General features: G+C 38.7%; 1 protein-coding gene and 1 long non-coding RNA gene across 2 annotated transcripts in view; one reads left to right on the plus strand and one right to left on the minus strand.

Moving 5' to 3' along the window:
• The window catches only part of PIP4K2A (phosphatidylinositol-5-phosphate 4-kinase type 2 alpha), a 205,659-nt gene extending 193,222 nt beyond the window's left edge, over positions 1-12,437 (minus strand). Inside the window, exon 1 of the mRNA XM_072651701.1 lies at positions 12,209-12,437. Within this exon, the coding sequence (XP_072507802.1) occupies positions 12,209-12,352 (144 nt within the window). The 5' untranslated portion in view covers positions 12,353-12,437. The remainder of the gene's footprint in view (positions 1-12,208) is intronic.
• A 421-nt stretch (positions 12,438-12,858) lies between these two features.
• LOC140532799 (uncharacterized) lies at positions 12,859-15,612 on the plus strand. The gene is made up of 2 exons (XR_011976666.1): positions 12,859-14,355; positions 15,145-15,612. It is a non-coding gene; the product is annotated as an uncharacterized lncRNA (long non-coding RNA).
• Positions 15,613-18,607: the final 2,995 nt, after the last annotated feature.

An 18,607-nucleotide genomic window follows, 5' to 3' on the forward strand; every position in this document is an offset into this window, starting at 1 on the left:
CTCATCTTTTCTATCCTCCAAATTCAACTGTCAAACTGATCTTACTACAGAGGAAATCTGCCCATGTCACTACATTCAAACTTCCACATTCAGTTGCCTCCAGTGGCTCCTTATTGCCTCTAGGATCAAATATAAAATCCTCTGTATGGCTCTGAGAGCCCTTCATAACCCAGCTCCTTCCTATTGTTCCAGTTTTCTTCAACCCTGCTACCCTCACTTCCCTGACCCAAAATATATGCTAAAATCAAGTGACATCAGTCTCCTTGCTGTTCCCTACATTCAGTGCTCCATTTCTGGAATTACACAAATTAAACTGTGAGAGAAAATACACCAAGTTAGAAATCTCTATCTACCCTGTAACTTTTCTCTTGGCTATTATTTTGTTGTTACTCACCAATTCTCTGAACATTTCATGTGTTGTGTGCAAAACACATTTCTGGAGCTTATTCTGAAAACAGACAACATATGCTATGTGGAATTTCACCAAATCTCATCTCTGATTATAAACTAGCATTATGATTACGGGTAAGTCATTTCTTAGACAATAAGTTATAAGTTAATAGAGGGAAACTTCCAAATGGGAGTTCCTTGTGTGAATGAAATCCAAGTCTAGAATAAAAGCAAACAAAAATAAAATGGATAACTATAAAGTGACTCCTATTATAGAAGCATTAGGAGTACAGACCTAGAGTTAGAAGGGAACTCAGTTATCTAGACCAACTCCCTCATTTTACAAGCAAGGAAACTGAGGCCCAAATTAAGTCACAGAAGTAGTATTTATGTAATAATAATAAGAAGAATATATGTATTTATGTATGTCATTTTATAGGACCTGGGTTCAAGTTACCCAGGTCCTATAAAATGACATACATAAATACATACATACACCACCTCCAAGTGGTCCCATATGGTTCAACAACAGAACAAAGTCATATTCTGAATTATTTTAAAATATACAGTTGCAAACTGGGCACCATGCATATGAAATATTCACTTAAATGGAGTTAAGCTGTACATATTTGAAGAATACATTAATAGCTTTCTAAATATTCTAATATTCTAACTTCTAAAATAGCTTTCTAAATTATTTTAAAACTATAATCATTTTAAAGTTGAATTGATAATAACAAAGGAATATTTTTACAACAATCTAAGTAGATTAGTGAGAATTGTGAATGATGAAGGAATCATGAATCAGCATATGATGCTGATAGTACCTGAAACGAATGAAGTAGTTGAATCAATATACTTGTGCAGGTGTCAAAGATGTGTTCAAAAGACAAAAGAACAAAATGAGGGAGGAAAGAGGCAAGAAGGGTCCTGGATAACTAATTAACTCATGCTACTTAAGAATAGCAGCTATAGTAGTGGCCTGACTAACTTAAACTCTGTAAAAAATAACAATACTAGTAATTTTGGTTTTTGGTATGTTGAATATTCTGAACATAAATTAACTTCCTATGTTTAGTAATTTGTAGGTATGTTAGGTCGATCATGTAAGCTCATAAATGAATGAAAACTTTGCTAGTTTTAATGTGAGTTTAAAAGACCTCCTTCTGGATGACAGAATGTTGTTTTTAAACTCCCTACAGCACTTCTCATTAATGAATCATATAGTTCTGTAATTCCTTCCTACATATACTAAAAACAGAGAATGTGTTTTTTCTCCAGGTTGAAAGGGAAAAACAGTAGGTCAAACATTATTTTTCTTCTGTTTTAATTAAAGATAGTCTGCTTAAGCACAGTTCTTACAAACAAAGGAAGAAAAATATCAGAACAATGATAGTTGTTACCATTTAGATTTCAGGGAGAAAGAACTTCAGTTTTACTTCAGTATTTCTAACAATACTAGGCACAGAACTATTTTGAGCATGAAAGACCTTGTGTTGTCACCATCTAAGGGTTAAAAAGGCAGGGCTTAGAGTTATTAGGATAGATTTCTCCCAAAGATTAGGCTAGATTCTCAGTCTTTCCTCCTACTTTTTATGATAATCCTTTTGTCTACTATAATCTGACATGGATATGTGGTCAAATGCACAATGGAATTTTATTACAATATAGGGCAGTTTGGGGATACTGGTAAAATAGTTCACACATGTAGTTGACCTCACTGAGTTAATCTAATTCAAGTTGAAAGCATTCACAATTTTTTCTAACTTCATTCTCCTTTTCTCCACAAGTTATGGAGTTGGTTGTGCACGGACACAGAGAATGAAGGCAAAGAATCAGCTAGGAGAATACTGCATTAGTCTAGGAACAGAGCTTGCATATTGGTGTTGATACATTAGAAAGGACTGAGGATCACCTCAAACTAAAACCAACCAAAAGCTTCCTTTAAACTTGCTATCCTGTGACCTATTGCTTTTCTGTCTCTTCCGTGTCAAGCTTGTTCAAGTCACCTATGCATTCACTTCCTCCCCTTATCATACTTACTTCCTCATCACTCAAGAATTCCTTAACCCCTTCCACTCTGATCACCAGAGACTGTTCTCAGAGGTCACCAATGACCCCTTCACAACATCTGGTCTTCCCCAAGAGTCCTTATCCATCACAGCTCTCTGGAGCATAGTCAGTCCTCTATTCTCACTCTTTCTTAAAACTCCATTATGTCCATCCTGAGTCTTCTGCCACATTTCTGATTACTTCCGTTCTCTTCTTCCTCCTGCCCCCTAAATATAAGGGTGTCTTAAAGCTTAGTCTTTGAATTCTCTTAAGAGGTTCCTAATATTTTAAGTATCAATAAATGCTTCTTTTACCTTCTAGATATCCGGAATGGGGGAGATAGGTGGATAATAATACACACACACACACACACACACACACACACACACACACACACACACACACACACACACCAATCACCTCTAAAGATAGATATACAGCATTTAAGTACTTACTATGTGTCAAGAAGACAGGAAGCTATGAGCCATGTAACATAAACTGAGCAAACTTTTAAAACAGCAGGACCTTCCTGTTTCAATAATTGTCCTTTCTCTTGAGGGGGTTGGGGGGTGGAACAATGAACCTCAAATCTAGTATTTAGCTTGAAATGCAGAAAATTCAATTCAAATTCACAATAGAAGAAACAGGCTACAAAGACTAGCAAAAGTAACACTAATTACAGTTTTAGTAGATTTGACTAACCCAGTGGAGAAAGGTACACAGGCTTTCAATTTTGTACTGGCAATGCTGGAAGGTCATAGCGGAGATGCCCCATGCCACTTTCCATTCTTTTTCCCTCTCCCAGCTATTCAAAGTAGTAATAGCTCAATTTCTACATATCATTTGTTTGTTTGTTTGCCACTCTTCTCTTTTCCACTCTCTAGCTCTCTCTCTTCTAGCAAACAGAGGATGGAGAGGTGAGGTGATTTTTCACATAGATAAAATAGTGACAGAGCTGGAGGATTCAAACCCAAGTCTGATGACTCCAAATACTGTAGTGCTAGTATTTATAAGTGAAGGTAAAGAATGTGAAAGTAGTGTTCATAATATCTCCAGTCTTCTTTCTCCAATAGCTTCAAATATTACTACTAATGCAGAGAATTTCTAAATTTTTATCTCCATCTCTGATTTCTTTCCCTCAATTAATAGTCACTTTCAACCAAATGCAGCATGACCTCAAACACAACATTTAGTACCACATTCCTCTTAAAGCCAGCTTCTTCTCCTGACTTCCCTGCTTCTGTTAATGACACCACCATTTCCTAGTCACTGGTATTCAAAACGAAAATGGCTTGCCTTCTCAAGCCTTCTCCTCCCTTCTTCCAATTACCCAGATCTGTCAATTGTTCCTTATGAATTTCTTTCAAATCCGTTTGCCTTCCCCCATTACTACTATGCCAATTCGGGGTCTTCACACTTCATCTCTAAATTATTAGTAGTATACCAGTGTCCCTGCTTCCTTACTATTCTCCCCATGATCAATTCTGTGCAACTTGAACACAGCCACTAGTATCAATACCTTGTACATAATAAGCCTTCAACAAAAACTTGTTGAATGAATGCCAAACTTCATAGGATTATAAAATCATAGATATAGAACTGGAAGGAACTTCTAAAAACATCTAATCTCTTCATTTTATAGATGATGAAATTGAGGCCTGGTAGATTTGGTAACTCACCCACTAGATAGGAAATATCAGAGGCAGGAACTGAATGCAGGTCCTATCATTCCAGAGTCTTCAAGGGCTCTTTCTACTACACCACACTACTTTTCTCAGTACAAGTTCTACTTTTCATGTTACCCTAATATAGTTTTGATCAATTGCCCTCATTTCCCAATAATATCAATTTAAAATAAATCAAATTACACAGATCTAAGATAGAAAGGACCTTAGAGATATCTAGTTTAATCCTCTCATTTTGCAGTTGAGGAGACTGAGAAATTAAGAAACAGAAGTTAAATGACCTGCCCAAGGTCATACAGGTACTAAGTATTACAGGCAGGTTTTGAATCCTGCACAAAAGAAAACACCATTAAACTTGTGGTGCTATATAAATACTGATTTGATATAATTTAAAGGTTCATCATCTATAAAATGAAGAGATTAGATTAGCTAACTGGCAGAGAAAGGACTCAAATAATCTTACTCCAACTCCAATGCTTTTTCCACTACATCAGGTTAAACTTATCATCCCCATTTCAAGTTCTAACATCCATTTCTGTACGTATACTAAATGTCCTAGGCCAAAATCATTCACAACCACATTAATAAGCTTGTAATAAATTATTGTTAATGTTCTATCATATGTCCTACATCAGAATTTGGACTCAGATGTCAGTCTTTTCCCAAATTCACTAAGCAGCCTCAAATCTGCATGACATCTGATGAATTTTAATAGTATTTTGAGCTGAAGAGGACCTTGTAAGTCATGTAGTTCAGCCTCCTCATGTTAAAGATTAGGCAACCATGTGGTTTTTGTTAGCTTTGTTGTTGATGTGATCGATAATGCTAATAGTTTTCCTATTAGCATTATCGATCACATCAACAACAAAGCTAACAAAAACCACATGATTATCTCAATAGATGCAGAAAAAGCTTTTGACAAAATACAACATCCATTCCTACTAAAAACATTGGAGAACGTAGGAATAAAGGGAACTTTCCATAAAATAATAAGCAGTATCTATCTAAAACCTTCAGCAAGCATTATATGCAATGGGGATAAGCTAGATGCATTCCCAATAAGATCAGGGGTGAAACAAGGTTGTCCATTATCATCACTATTATTCAATATGGTACTAGAAATGTTAGCTGTAGCAATTAGACAAGATAAAGATATTCAAGGAATTAGAATAGCCAAAGAAGAAACTAAGATATCACTCTTTGCAGATGATATGATGATTTACCTAGAGAATCCCAGAGATTCAAGTAAAAAATTACTTGAATTAATGAACAACTTTGGCAAAGTTGCAGGGTACAAAATAAACCCACACAAATCTTCTGCATTCCTATATATTAGCAACAAAGTTCAACAGCAAGAGATAGAAAGAGAAATCCCATTTAAAGTTAGGGTAGACAGTATAAAATACTTAGGAGTCTACCTGCCAAAACAAACCCAGGGACTATATGAACACAATTACAAGACACTTTTTGCACAAATAAAGTCAGATTTAAGTAAGTGGAAAAACATTAGTTGCTCATGGGTAGGCCATGCTAATACAATAAAAATGACAATTCTACCCAAATTAATATACTTATTTAGTGCCATACCAATTAAACTATCAGACAATTACTTTCTAGAGCTGGATAAAATAATATCAAAATTCATTTGGAAAAACAAAAGGTCCAGAATATCAAAGGGACTAATGAAAAGAAATGCCTGGGAAGGTGGCCTAGCGCTACCAGACCTTAAACTGTACTATAAAGCAGCAATTATCAAAACCACTTGGTATTGGCTAAGAAACAGAGAGGTAGACAAGTGGAATAGACTTGGCACTCAAGATGCAGTAGGCAAGGAATATAGCAACCTTCTGTTTGATAAACCCAAGGACCCCAGCTTCTGGGATAAGAACTCATTGTCTGATAAAAATTGCTGGGAAAACTGGATAACAGTGTGGCGGAAATTAGGCATAGACCCATACCTGACACCGTACACAAGAATAAAGTCCAAATGGGTACATGATTTAGGTATAAAGATTGATACCATGAATAAACTGGAGAAGCAAGGAATAGTGTATTTATCAGATCTATGGAGAAGGGAAGAATTCTTTACTAAAGGAGAGATAGAATGCATTATGAAATGCAAAATGGATAACTTTGATTACATTAAACTGAGAAGTTTTTGCACAACCAAACCCAATGCAACCAAAATTCGGAGGGATGTAGTAAATTGGGAAAAAATTTTTACAGCTAAGCTCGGGGATAAAGGCCTCATTTCTAGAATATATAGAGAACTGACCCAAATGTATAATCATACAAGTCATTCCCCAATTGATAAATGGTCAAAGGATATGAACAGGCAATTTTCAGAGGAAGAAATTAAAGCTATCTATAATCATATGAAAAAATGCTCTAAATCACTATTGGTTAGAGAGATGCAAATCAAAACAACTCTGAGGTACCACATCACACCTATAAGATTGGCAAACATGACAGAACAAGAAAATGATAAATGCTGGAGAGGATGTGGGAGAGTTGGAACACTAATTCATTGTTGGTGGAGCTGTGAGCGCATCCAACCATTCTGGAGAGCAATTTGGAACTATGCCCAAAGGGCTACAAAAATGTGCATACCCTTTGATCCAGCAATATCGCTACTAGGACTATATCCCCAAGAGATCATAAAAATGGGAAAGGGTCCCACATGTACAAAAATATTTATAGCAGCACTCTATGTAGTTGCCAAAAACTGGAAGTCAGGGGGATGTCCATCAATTGGGGAATGGCTGAATAAATTATGGTATATGAATGTAATGGAGTACTATTGTGCCATAAGAAATGATGAACAAGAAGACTTCAGAGAGGCCTGGAAGGACTTATATGACCTGATGCTGAATGAAAGGAGCAGAACCAGGAGAACTTTATGCACAGCAACAACCACAGTGTGTGAGAGTTTTTTCTGGTAGACTTAGATTTTTGTAATAACACAAGAACTTCTGAAAAAAAAAAAAAATCCCAATGGTGGACCTCAAGGCAAAATGCCTTCCACACTCAGAGAGAGAAATATGGAAGTCACTCACATAATGTAGCAGATCATGTTTGTGTATGTGTACCTGTTTGTGTATCATGCTCTGATTTGTTATACGGATTCTTTCATTTATCTTAGTCTGACTACATAGCATGACTATAGTGAAAATATACTCAATAGGAAAGTATATGTAGAATCTATACAGAATTGTATGCAGTCGTGGGGAGGGAGGGAGGTAAAGGGGGGTGGGTGGGGAGGGATAAAATCGCAAGTGTATGGCAGTGATTGTTAAACATTAAAAAAATAATAAAAAAAAAATAAAAAATAAAAAAAAATAAAATGAACTGAAGAAAGAAAAAAAATAAATAAATAAAGATTAGGCAACCAGAGGCTCAGAGAGATGAAGTGCCTTACTTGCTCAAGGGCGGTCACATAGGTAACCAAGCAGCAGAGCTAGTATGTCAATCCAGGTCCTCATGACAAATCCTGTTTTCTTCCCACTACAGCAAGCACTCTGCCTTGAGAAGTAACTAAGGAAAGTCTTGTCAGTGATCATCTTTCTTTTTTCTTTGCATTCTGAGTGGTTAGGGAAATGACTACATGCCAGATAATTTCAGTCAAGTGAAAGGTCTGGCTTAGGATATTCTGATTCGTTGAATTTTCAAAAATAACTGAAGGCCTGACAATAATTGAAAAATGCTAAGCAGATTTTTCTTGATCTAAGCATATGAATACCCTGTATGAGAGTTTCTTTAGATGAAGCAGTCCTCTAGGAAAGAGGAAGACCTGAGTTCAAATCCAGCTCAGACATTACTAGTTGTATGATTTTGGGCAAGTAAGCTCTGTCTGCCTCACTTGCTCATCCAGTCTTCCCTCAAAATGAGGATAATAATAACAGCACCTAAGCAGGGATGTTGTGAGAATAAAATGAGATAATGTTTATAAAGTGCTGTACAAACCAGCTATTATTATTATTTGATGAGAATATTTCAGACCATCAATTTTCATCTTTCTCTATTGCTAATATAGAAAAGTGTGTGATGACACCAGGGCATACTCATTTATTTTATTTTATTTTTTAAACTAAATCCATCATAAGAACTTCTCTTGTATTGTGCCACTTTTTCCAAAGGGGGGAAAATGGAGTACAGAAATGTTCTATTTGAGGGTCCTGGTTAGTCTGATTCCAGTTAAGATTTTATTAAGTCAGACCAAATGTTTCATTATAAGTCATTTTTTCCCAGGGTATTTCCTTCCATCTCTCACATAATGACTAGTTGTTTTTCTTTTTCCTATGAACTAATAAATGGTTATTATAATGCTATAAAATCTTCACACCCTGCTCATACTTTTACAGTGCCCAATGCAAGGTAATAGACCTAACAGAAAAGTTAGTCAATAAAAATTAAACAAATATTAGTAAATAAAAATTCCGTTTATTTAACCATTTCTAAATGTTGTCATTGTTTATATTTGTTTCAAGTTGTATGTCAACATTTTAAAATATCTACCATGTTAATGGATTTCTTCTCTGTGTTTAATCACCAAGAATCTCATTAAAATTCCAATTTCTAAGTACCTTGGATTACCTTGCATACAAATATTTAAATTCTATTTTTAAGACAGCTCTTAAATTTTATTCCTATTGCTGCATTCACACATTTCACATACTACTAAAATGTTTTCAAAAGTTCAATTCTCAGATCATTTTTGGTTTAATTCAAAATTAAATGTAATAAAACAAATACCACAAGTTATCTTTTCCTTTAAATTTTGAAATACTTAAAAGTTGGTACTTATCTTTTCTCTGACGGATACTTTAAGTTAGAAAGCAGTTACATACAAAATGAATATAATACAATATTTATTCTTGCTAGTAAATGAAGTTTAAATAAATTTGCATTTCAATTTTTACATTTCAATTTACATTTCAAATTGTTTCTAAGTCAACAGACACTATCACTGTCCTGCTAGGATGTTGCTTCTGTCTCAGTCTATCAAATTTTTCCTTCTTTTCCTTCAACTTTTTTTAATGACTTACAAATTCTCCTAAAGATACTGTAGTTGCAAGATAATATCAAATAACCAAGCAACACTTCAAAACAGCAGGACAGATTGGGATCTGTAGTCTATGGCTTCTAGTATACTACTATATACCTAGGGCTATCAAATTATACAAAGAATTTTAGAACTGGAAAGGGCTTTATCAATAATCCAGTTCAATCCTCTTTTTTATAAATGAGGGTAGATAGGCACAATGGCTTTCCCAGGCATTTGCAAAACCAATTAGCAAAGACTGCATAAAGGCTCAGGTATACTGAACTTTTTACTATAACTTGATGCCTGATGAGAGCAGAAAAACAAACATGCACTTTCCTTTAGTAGTCCAAATTAACATGGATCAGGGCTGCTAAAATATACAGTCAGATTAAAACAATTAAAGTGAATATATTTTCTATCAATATCAATTATGTTAGAAAAGTAAAGAAGGGACTGCTCAGACCATCCCGTCTTTCCCTGCTCTGTTTTTTCTAGTCATTATCCCTCACGAACTGACAGTGCTATTCTTACTCTTTTTTTCATTCTGTTGACATTTTGCCATTTAGTTCTCATTACACAATTTTATGCATAGTAGCTTATAAAAACTAATTACTTTTAATACAAAATATTGTACAGGCCTTTGTCCACTGACATAAAATTGGCATTAGAGTGGTTCTATTTCAAATGTGTGTTCATCTATTTTTTAATACAATTAAAGAAAATCATCTGACATTGCTAAAAAAAAACTAAGACCAAATAAACACAAGAACTCTTCTTAGGTTGATATCAAGTTTTCAAAACAAAGACATTGTATATGAAGAAATGTTTGCATTCATAGCAATTTTTTTTCATTTTTATGTAGTAGATGCAAATATGTGACTTTTTAATGAATAGCCAAAATTAATTTTTCTATACCTCAATTATGTCATGCTATATATCTGATCCCTAAAATCAAATGCGTAAGGCTAAATTATTTTCCCAAAAAACCCAGTTGGTCCAATTTTTTTCAAGCTTATTTCTTACCACAAAATAAATGTAGCAGTCATATGAATACAAAGTAACAATATAAATAGTTACAACATACTTGCTATGACCATTGTTACAATGTTTCCCTAGCATACTTGCCTTCCATTAAAGGCGACTCAAGAGATGAAAGAACATTGCTTCAAAGTACAAAGTAAAATTACTACCATTTTACTATGTTAAACAAGCCAATTCACACTGTCAATCTCAACCAGAAAAATAGAACCTTTGTGAAAGAGAAATCTATCAACAAACAACCGAAACCACAATATAGTCTATGTGTAGAGTCTAGAAACTCATGAGTAGAAACTTCACAGTCCCACATAGCCGTCAAGATACTCCTACGGCACTCAGGGACCAGCCACCAAAAATATATCATCCCAGAAAATTATATTCATCTCAGAGGAACTTTTTCGCGAAGAAACCTGAGAGTTTTTGTGTAATAGTGTATTTTCTGTCCTAAACGAGGACACCTTGCACCTGTAACACCAAAAGAAGTTGTCAGGCTAAAATGGATTTAGTCATATCTCAAATCTTCAGCTTCTAAAAAGAAGTCACTATTCTACTTGACCTCTTTAACACTAAATTTCACGAAATTAATTCATACATGCTTCAGGACCTATACCTGTACACATAAAACCACCTTTCCCTATCCTCGACTTAAAAAGGCAAGTTAAAAACTCAGTAATTTGGGGTCATTTAAAAAGACTTTCAATCTAAAGAAGTTTACTTTTTCCTTCATTTAGACTCAAGGGAATGCATATAAAATCAACCCAAATTCAAACTCTGGAGAGCTTTCTTTCACTTTCCACCTCAGATGATTATTTGAGGAACAAAATTCAGACATTTAAACTTGCCTGGCTCTGTCAACAGCTACTATCATGTTTCCTGATCCACTCTAAGTAGATTAAAACGGCAGGAGTTTCACACTCTAAGATCAGTATGAGGCTTACTTCAGACCCTCAAATCGCAGTCCGCATAGCCCACAGCAGTGCATCTTCAACTCTCTTGGCTACCTCTTAAAGTGAGACATTAAAGCATTTTGCTGAAGGGATAAAATTTAACAAATATTTAACAAGCAGGATGCTGGTTATGTCCGGAGCCATTCCCTCAAGACCCTTACCCCCCAATACTGATCTTCTGTAACTCGTGACTTAGGTGCAGTTATTTGAGGAAGGTCAGAGGGTAAGAGGAAAGAAGGAAAGAAAAAGGGGGGAGCAACAGAGGGGCCAAAAAGAGGAGGAAATGAGAGAGGGAAGAGAAAAAAGGGAAGAGAGAGAGAAGAGAGAGGAGGAAGGGTCTGGGGAGAGAGAGAATACTTGGCTATGCATGTCTTGGGTCAACAGCAGGATAACGTAATTTGGGGAGGCGGTGGAGGATGGGAAGGGTCTCAAAACACAGTTGCCGTAACTATGCTGTCTTTTTCTTTGCCTCACTTCTCCGCACTCCCCCTCCCCCAACCGCATTATGTTAAACAGTACTGCCCTTAAACTGAAGAAACGAGCCCCGTCTTCCTAGACTTCGGTATTTCCTACTTGCAAGGAAGCCACAGAGCGCACCCAGCGCAATGACAGGTATCTCTCTATCTTCCCTTGGAGGAGCTTCCACTGCGCCCAGGCTGGCCGCCTCTCCATCCGTATGGGGACCAGTGCCCACAGGGTGGGCGCAAGCTCCCACCCCCGCACCTCGGGTGGCTGGGTGGGGGCGCACACGCACACTGGAGGGGGGGTTAAGCGCCGCCCGCTAACTTCCCCCGTGCCAAGCAGCCCCTAGTCCCACTTCCACGGAGCCCCGCGCGCCCCCCCGGCTCCGGGGAGTGTGCGTGTCCGGCGCGGCGGGCGCAGCCCTCCCGGCCCCGTTATCTGCAGCCGCGTCAGGGGCCGGGATGCGCGGGCCAGGCGGGGGGAGGGGAGAGGAGGAAAGGGTGTCCCCCTGCAGCCGGGGGCCGGAGGGAGGACGGAGGGAGGACAGAGGAGGGGGAGGCGGCCACCGCCCCCGCGGCCGGAGCCCTTACCGAGTGGTTCACCCCCCACATGAGGACGCTGAGCAGCGGGTCGCTGGCTCGGAACAGCTTCACTTTCTGCGCGACGAAGTGCTTCTTCTTGGTCTTGGTCTTGCTCGCCATGACCGAGGACACCAGGTTGCCGGGGGTCGCCATGGCCGCCGCCGCCGCCTCGGTCCCCTCCAGCGCCGCGCCGCACCGCCGAGGCCGGGGAGCCGCCCTCGCTCACACGCCGCCGGCCGGGAGCCGCGGCCGCATGCCGGCCCCGGCCCCGCCGCCGCTCTCCACGGCCGCCGCCTCCGCCCGCTCCCGCTCCGGCTCCCGCGCCGGGCGTCCGCGCGCACTGGGGGCCCCGCAGCCACCGAGGAGGAGTCGCCGCCGCCGCGTCCGCCGCCCGCCCGCTCGCTCGCTCCTCTCTCAGCCCGCGGCTGGACCAGGCGCGCCGAGAGCGGCTTCCGCGTTGGGCGCTGGCGTCATGACGCACGAGGCGGGCGGGAAGCGGGGCCGCTACGGGGTGGGGGGGTGGGGGGGCCCGAGGGGAGTGAGGGGGGGCCCGATCCGAGGCGCTCCTGGCTGGGGGCGCGCCCCCGGGGCGGGGCGGGGCGGGAAGAGGAGCGGGCGCGAGCGCGAGCGCGGCCCTGGGCTGGGGTGTGAGGCTTGGAGGGGAGGGGGGATGGAACAAGAAGGAAACCCCCACCTCTCGGGTAAGTCCGGGAAAGAAAAGCCACCAGAGAGGGGCCTGCCTGCCCGAGAGGGGAGAAGCAACGGGGCGCAAGCCTCGCAGCCGGCACTTTTATTATAGGGCTTTACATAATTATTTGACACCATCTCTGAGGACTAGGGCACAGGTATGAGCATGAGCATCCTTCTCCGCTTCACACGCGAGAAAGCTCAGAGGCAGGAGTCGGGCCCAGCTCTTTCGTGACCCCAAGTTCACTGCCTTTTTAGATAAGCCTCACTGCCTCCTTCACAAGATGTCACAGTGGCCAAGACCAGGATCGTTGCAAGTACGAGCAAAGGGGGTTTTCCTGACATCTGGCTGGACCAAAGACAGGCTGACTCCCACTGACCTTTCCGGTCTATTTAATTTTACTTCCCTTTTACCTGCTTCCACGTTCTAGTCAATCCGGACTCCTACGCATCCCCCTTCACCAAGTACAGTGTTCATCTCCCACTTCTTTTGCTTTTGCACAAATGATACCCCATGTTTAAGCTATACTCCTTCCTCTCTCCTCCTGCCTGATAGAATTCCTAACTTCCTTCAAAGCCTAGCTTCAGGCACAATCTCAAAGACAGCTTTAATCCCCCCACTTATTAGTGTGCTGTCGAGTGCCCTAGGCCTTACTGCTTCTTTTAACTTGGTAGTATATGTACTATTTGTGGATGATCGTTGGATCCACTAAACTCGGTAGAGTACCGACCATCTCAGTTTTTGTCTTTGTTATTCCCGGTTGACATTTCATAAATATTTGTTGAATTGTCTTAAATAACTCTAAAAAACTTCTTTACAGACCATATCTCAAAACTCATTAAGTCTTACCGACTGGGCAGCCACTTCTGACCACCACCAGAGCTCCTACTGTATTGAACCTTCCATCTAGTCCTTTAAAAACTTTCACCAGACTTTACCGTCTTCTCAGGAGCTCTCCTCTCCCCTTTCTTTCACAATCAAACTACTAGAAAAAGCTAACACGTTCTGTGCTTCCATTTCCTCTAGTCTCACTCACTCTGCAGCCCTTTTGCATTCAGGCTTCCAACCTCATCACTCAACTAAAACTGCTCCCTATGAAGTTACCAATGATCTCTTAGTTGACAAATCTGATCTTTTCTCAGTTGTCATTCTTGATCTCTCTGCAGCATTTGACACTGTCAAGTGCCCTTCCCTGCTGGATGCTTTTTCTGTTTTCATGTCACAGTTCTGTACTGGATCTTTTACCTGTCTGACCACTCTTAAGTATTCTTTGATAGCTTATCATCCGTATCACACTCCCTCAACTCCCATGACCTCTGTCTCCAGTTTCTCACTTACACATAGGTGTGGTCAAAGTCTGTTCCTTTCTTTCAAACCCTCTGCCCTAGGTCCAAGAATTACTAGTTGCACTTCTGATCCAGAGAGTGAGGAGAAGAGAAAGCATTTGCTAGTGCAGAGGCTGGGAAAGGTGAGGACCATCCTTAGAAGTTAACGGAAACAAAAGCATCTTTAAAACAAGACTGTCAGTGTAACAACATTACTGTTTCATACTATTTCTCATCTAATCTGATAATATAGGACTTCTTAACCTTTCTGTATCATGAACCTCTTTGGAGGTCTTATGAAGCATATGAACCCTTTCTCAGAATAATGTTTTTAAATGCATAAAACTAAACACATAGGATTACAAAGGAAACAAATTATAATGAAATGCTTTTATTAAACTATTTTTTAAAAGTTCCCAGACACCTTGTTAAGAATCCCTGAATTCATGTAACATACATAGGTTTTCTACACATGGAAACATTTTGTGAGCTGTTATCAATTCAGAAATTTTTTCTTGGGTACTTAGACTGGGTTCAGGTTTCTTTTGTCTGACACCTTATCAGGAAGGTTGGATACTCTGTATATATTAAGCTTAATTATTGAGTCATCACAATCACTAACATTAACTTAGTACTTCCTGATTGCAAAGCCTTTTGTAACTAGTGGGGAGGGAGATAGTCTAAGTATTAGCCTCATTTTACAGATGAAGCTCACGTGGACCATGTGAGTTGTTCCAAATCGTATAGCTTTTAAGTGACAGCCAGAACTATACTGCCTTCTCTGCTTTCTTACCTATATTTTATGAGTGTGAAGTGATAAATCAATCGTGTGAACTGACCCTAATACAGGCACTTATTCCAGCAATGGAAGAAGTAAAGGTTGGCCAATAGAACTGTCAATAATCAAAAAAGTTTCTGAATTTTCCTTCTAGGAGGACACAATGGAAAAGGAAATGGGGGAAGGGGATTCCTTTAAAGAGAATCAAAAGGAAGAAAATATAGAACAAGAGAGCCTGAGATCTCTAAGGATATGGAAATGAGTCAAAAAAAGACTGGCATTATACCCCCTGCTATTGAACCTCTTGGCATAAAGTGTGTTATGCTGCCACCCTAGAAGGATGCCCAGGGTGCTCGAGCTTACAAGCAATACTCCAGTAGCTCATCACCAAGAAAAGATGGGGATCCCCATATTATATGGTTGAAAGTTACTCAGTATTTTCTGTTTTTCTTTTTCTTTCCATAAATTAACCAGATGACTAGCATCATCCCACTTAAAGTGTAGTGAACTCATGGTGGCCAAACTGTACTATTTTAGGAGGAGGAGGAGGCAGAAGAGCATGAAAGTTCTAGTTGGTTTCCTCCTTGGACATAGTACATACTCAATAAATCATAGATTTAGAGTTTGGTGGAACTGTCATTCATTCAGAAGACTCCGAGTTTCTGAGAGGTTAAATGATGCTCCTGAAGTCACACAGATAGCAAGCAATAAAGCTGGTCTTCAAACTAGGTCTTGTGATTTCAGATACTACATGACTCCTTGTTTATTGAATTAAATTAACATTATTAAAAAAATAATACTTCTCTTCTTTCCTTTGGCCTTGCTATTTTAGGAGTACATTACATATAGCTATAGAAGTAATATTGGAATTCTGAAGTCATTCTTTCATGTTACAAATATCTAATCAAGTGACTTTACAGTATGCACATTACATTCCTCCTCAAAACAACCCTGTCCTGAAGATAGTGTAAATATTATTTTTTCCATTTTGCAGGTAAGAAAATTGAGACTAGTTAAATGATTTGCTCAGGATTCCAGAGTTAATTTCACAGCCCTGACTCCAGTCTAGGTCTTGTGACTTTAGGAACAGTGTTCATTAACATTGCTGAACTCTCCACCTCAAAACTTTTTTTATTACCTACTGAGAAGACTATAGAGAAAGCAGGTTTTCCTTGGATCCTATGACCAGGAGTTTAATTAACCAATCATAAACATTTATTAAGCAGCAGCTATGGGACAGACACTATGCTGTGTGCTGGAGAACCAATATAAAGATGAAACAGGTCCTGACTCTATCACAAGGGATGATATGCACATATATAAAGAAATCAAAATATATATGAAATTAATGCAAGGTGATTTCTGGAGGGGAAGGTACAAGCAGCTGAAGAGAAAGAAAAGGTTTCATGTAGAAGGCAGCACATGAGCTGAATTTCAAAGGAAATGAAGGATTGGAAGAAGGGGAGGTGAAGAAGGCACATATACCAGGCATGGAGGATAACTAAAACCACGATGTCATCAGACGATCTTCCACAAGTGGAGAGTGTGTGTTATGAAAACCAAAGATAACTTTAAAAAGAGGCTCCCAAAAAACCTAATTATGTCATTAATCAGTCAACAGAAGGCTTTTCCTTTTATTATATCTAAAACCTCAAATTATACAGGAAAAATATTAAACCCAATAAATGTTATTGTTGCTTATAATTTTATTTTAATTCATTTTAACCTGGGCCTGTCATTTCGTAGGTATAGAGAACTCCAGTGAAAAAACTGTATCTGCCAATACATACCTAAAACTGTTCTGCAATTGATAGTTTCACAGAAATGCTTCAGACAAAGACACAGTGAATAGTGTAGAACTAACATTTGGTTAACCTGAAAAAAAGCTTTGATAAGTTATATGGTCCCTTTCCATTCATCATATATCAATATTAATATGTGTGTATGTATATATGCATATATATGTAATGTACATATATATGTACACATACATATACATATATATATATATATATAGCCATGCTTATTTCTGGCTAAAACAGTCATCTAAAGTCATTTCTTTATATGCAATATATTACATACAATTACATGCAATAATATAGTTAGTACAGCTTTTTTTAAAAAAAGTATATCAATAATCTCATTGAAGCAACATGATTGCTAAATTCACTTAAAAGATTTTGAAATTACCATCCATACCAAATAATTGTCAGGTCTAAAAAATTCTGAACCCCTTTTATAGGGTATTTTAAAAGTCCCGGTGAAACTTTCCCTTGGCAAAATCCCATTGAACTACTTTTAGAGGGTCCTGCTAATACTGTTTACTTTTAAAAACCACATTACTTGAAGCAACGTTGGTTCAAGAGTATGCATGTAATTTATGAAATCGCTCAACAGTAACTGAAAAATGATTCCAGTGACTTGGAAACAAGCTTGAAAAATGGCTCCCAAAAGATGGTGTTTGTGTTAAAGCCTAGAAATCTGCAATTCATTCTGTTCCAGTGTTACAAATTATGCTTCAGGGCATTGTTTGCAGTTGGCTTTAACATGTATAACTAAAATTGTACAAATTGTACCAAGATTTTATAAACACTCTATGTGTATGTTATGACATATATAGAAACCTACCCCTTCTACCTATTTTGAAGGGCCAACTTATCTTGCCAAGGCAATGTGATTTGGTGAAAAGAATTGGGCATCTAGAATTCCCCGATCTGGACTCAAATATTAGCTCTTCTTACTACCTGAATGACCTTGGTCAAATTACCTTTCCTCACTTCATCATTTATAAAACAAGAAGACTGGATTAGATGAGCCCGATGGACTATTCCTACTTAATATCTGCAGTGCTCTAAAATGACAAAAAATGGACTCTATCACTTACCAGCTGAGAGACCTTGTGCTAGGTAATCTTAATCTCTAGTCCCTAACTTTCCCATCTGTAAAATGGGATACTAATACTTGGATGCAGAGGTAGAAGGAGGTAGCAGGAGGCAGTAGGACAGGGTTCCAGTTGTTCCTCTAATTCACAACATCTGAGTATAATATAATACTGCCCACTCCATGCAGCACTAAAGTCTCTAAAATGATAAATTGCTGATGAGTTGCCAATCTGGATAAGTAGAAGGAGTTGCCACATAGAGATTGTCCAGTACTGATGTCCTCACCCGTGTAGACCCTGCCAAAAAATACTTGAATGACCCACTTCATCAGGTGGTCAATGTACAAATCATAGGAATGAATGTAAACATAACTCTTTTTGAATCATAAAGCACTCTTCAGGCTCATATTCAAAAAGTATTTATTAGGCATCTAAGAGATGCTGTGGCACTAGGCACTGGTAATACAAAGACAAAAATAAAGCCAAAAATAAACTGCCCTCAAGGAGTTTATATTCTATTGAGAGAACCAATACATATGCAAATAAGTATACGCACACAAAATAGATGTGAGGTAATTTGGAGCTAGGGAAAATATTAGCAGCAGGGAGACAATTAGGAAAAGCTTCATGGGAGTGATGTCTTAGAGATCTGAATGAAACAAGGGATTTTAAGAGGCAGCATGACACAATAATAACAATAGACAATTATATATACATATACGTAAGTATATGTATA

Source organism: Notamacropus eugenii, chromosome 3 (assembly GCF_028372415.1).
Source record: "Notamacropus eugenii isolate mMacEug1 chromosome 3, mMacEug1.pri_v2, whole genome shotgun sequence".
NCBI lineage: Eukaryota > Metazoa > Chordata > Mammalia > Diprotodontia > Macropodidae > Notamacropus > Notamacropus eugenii.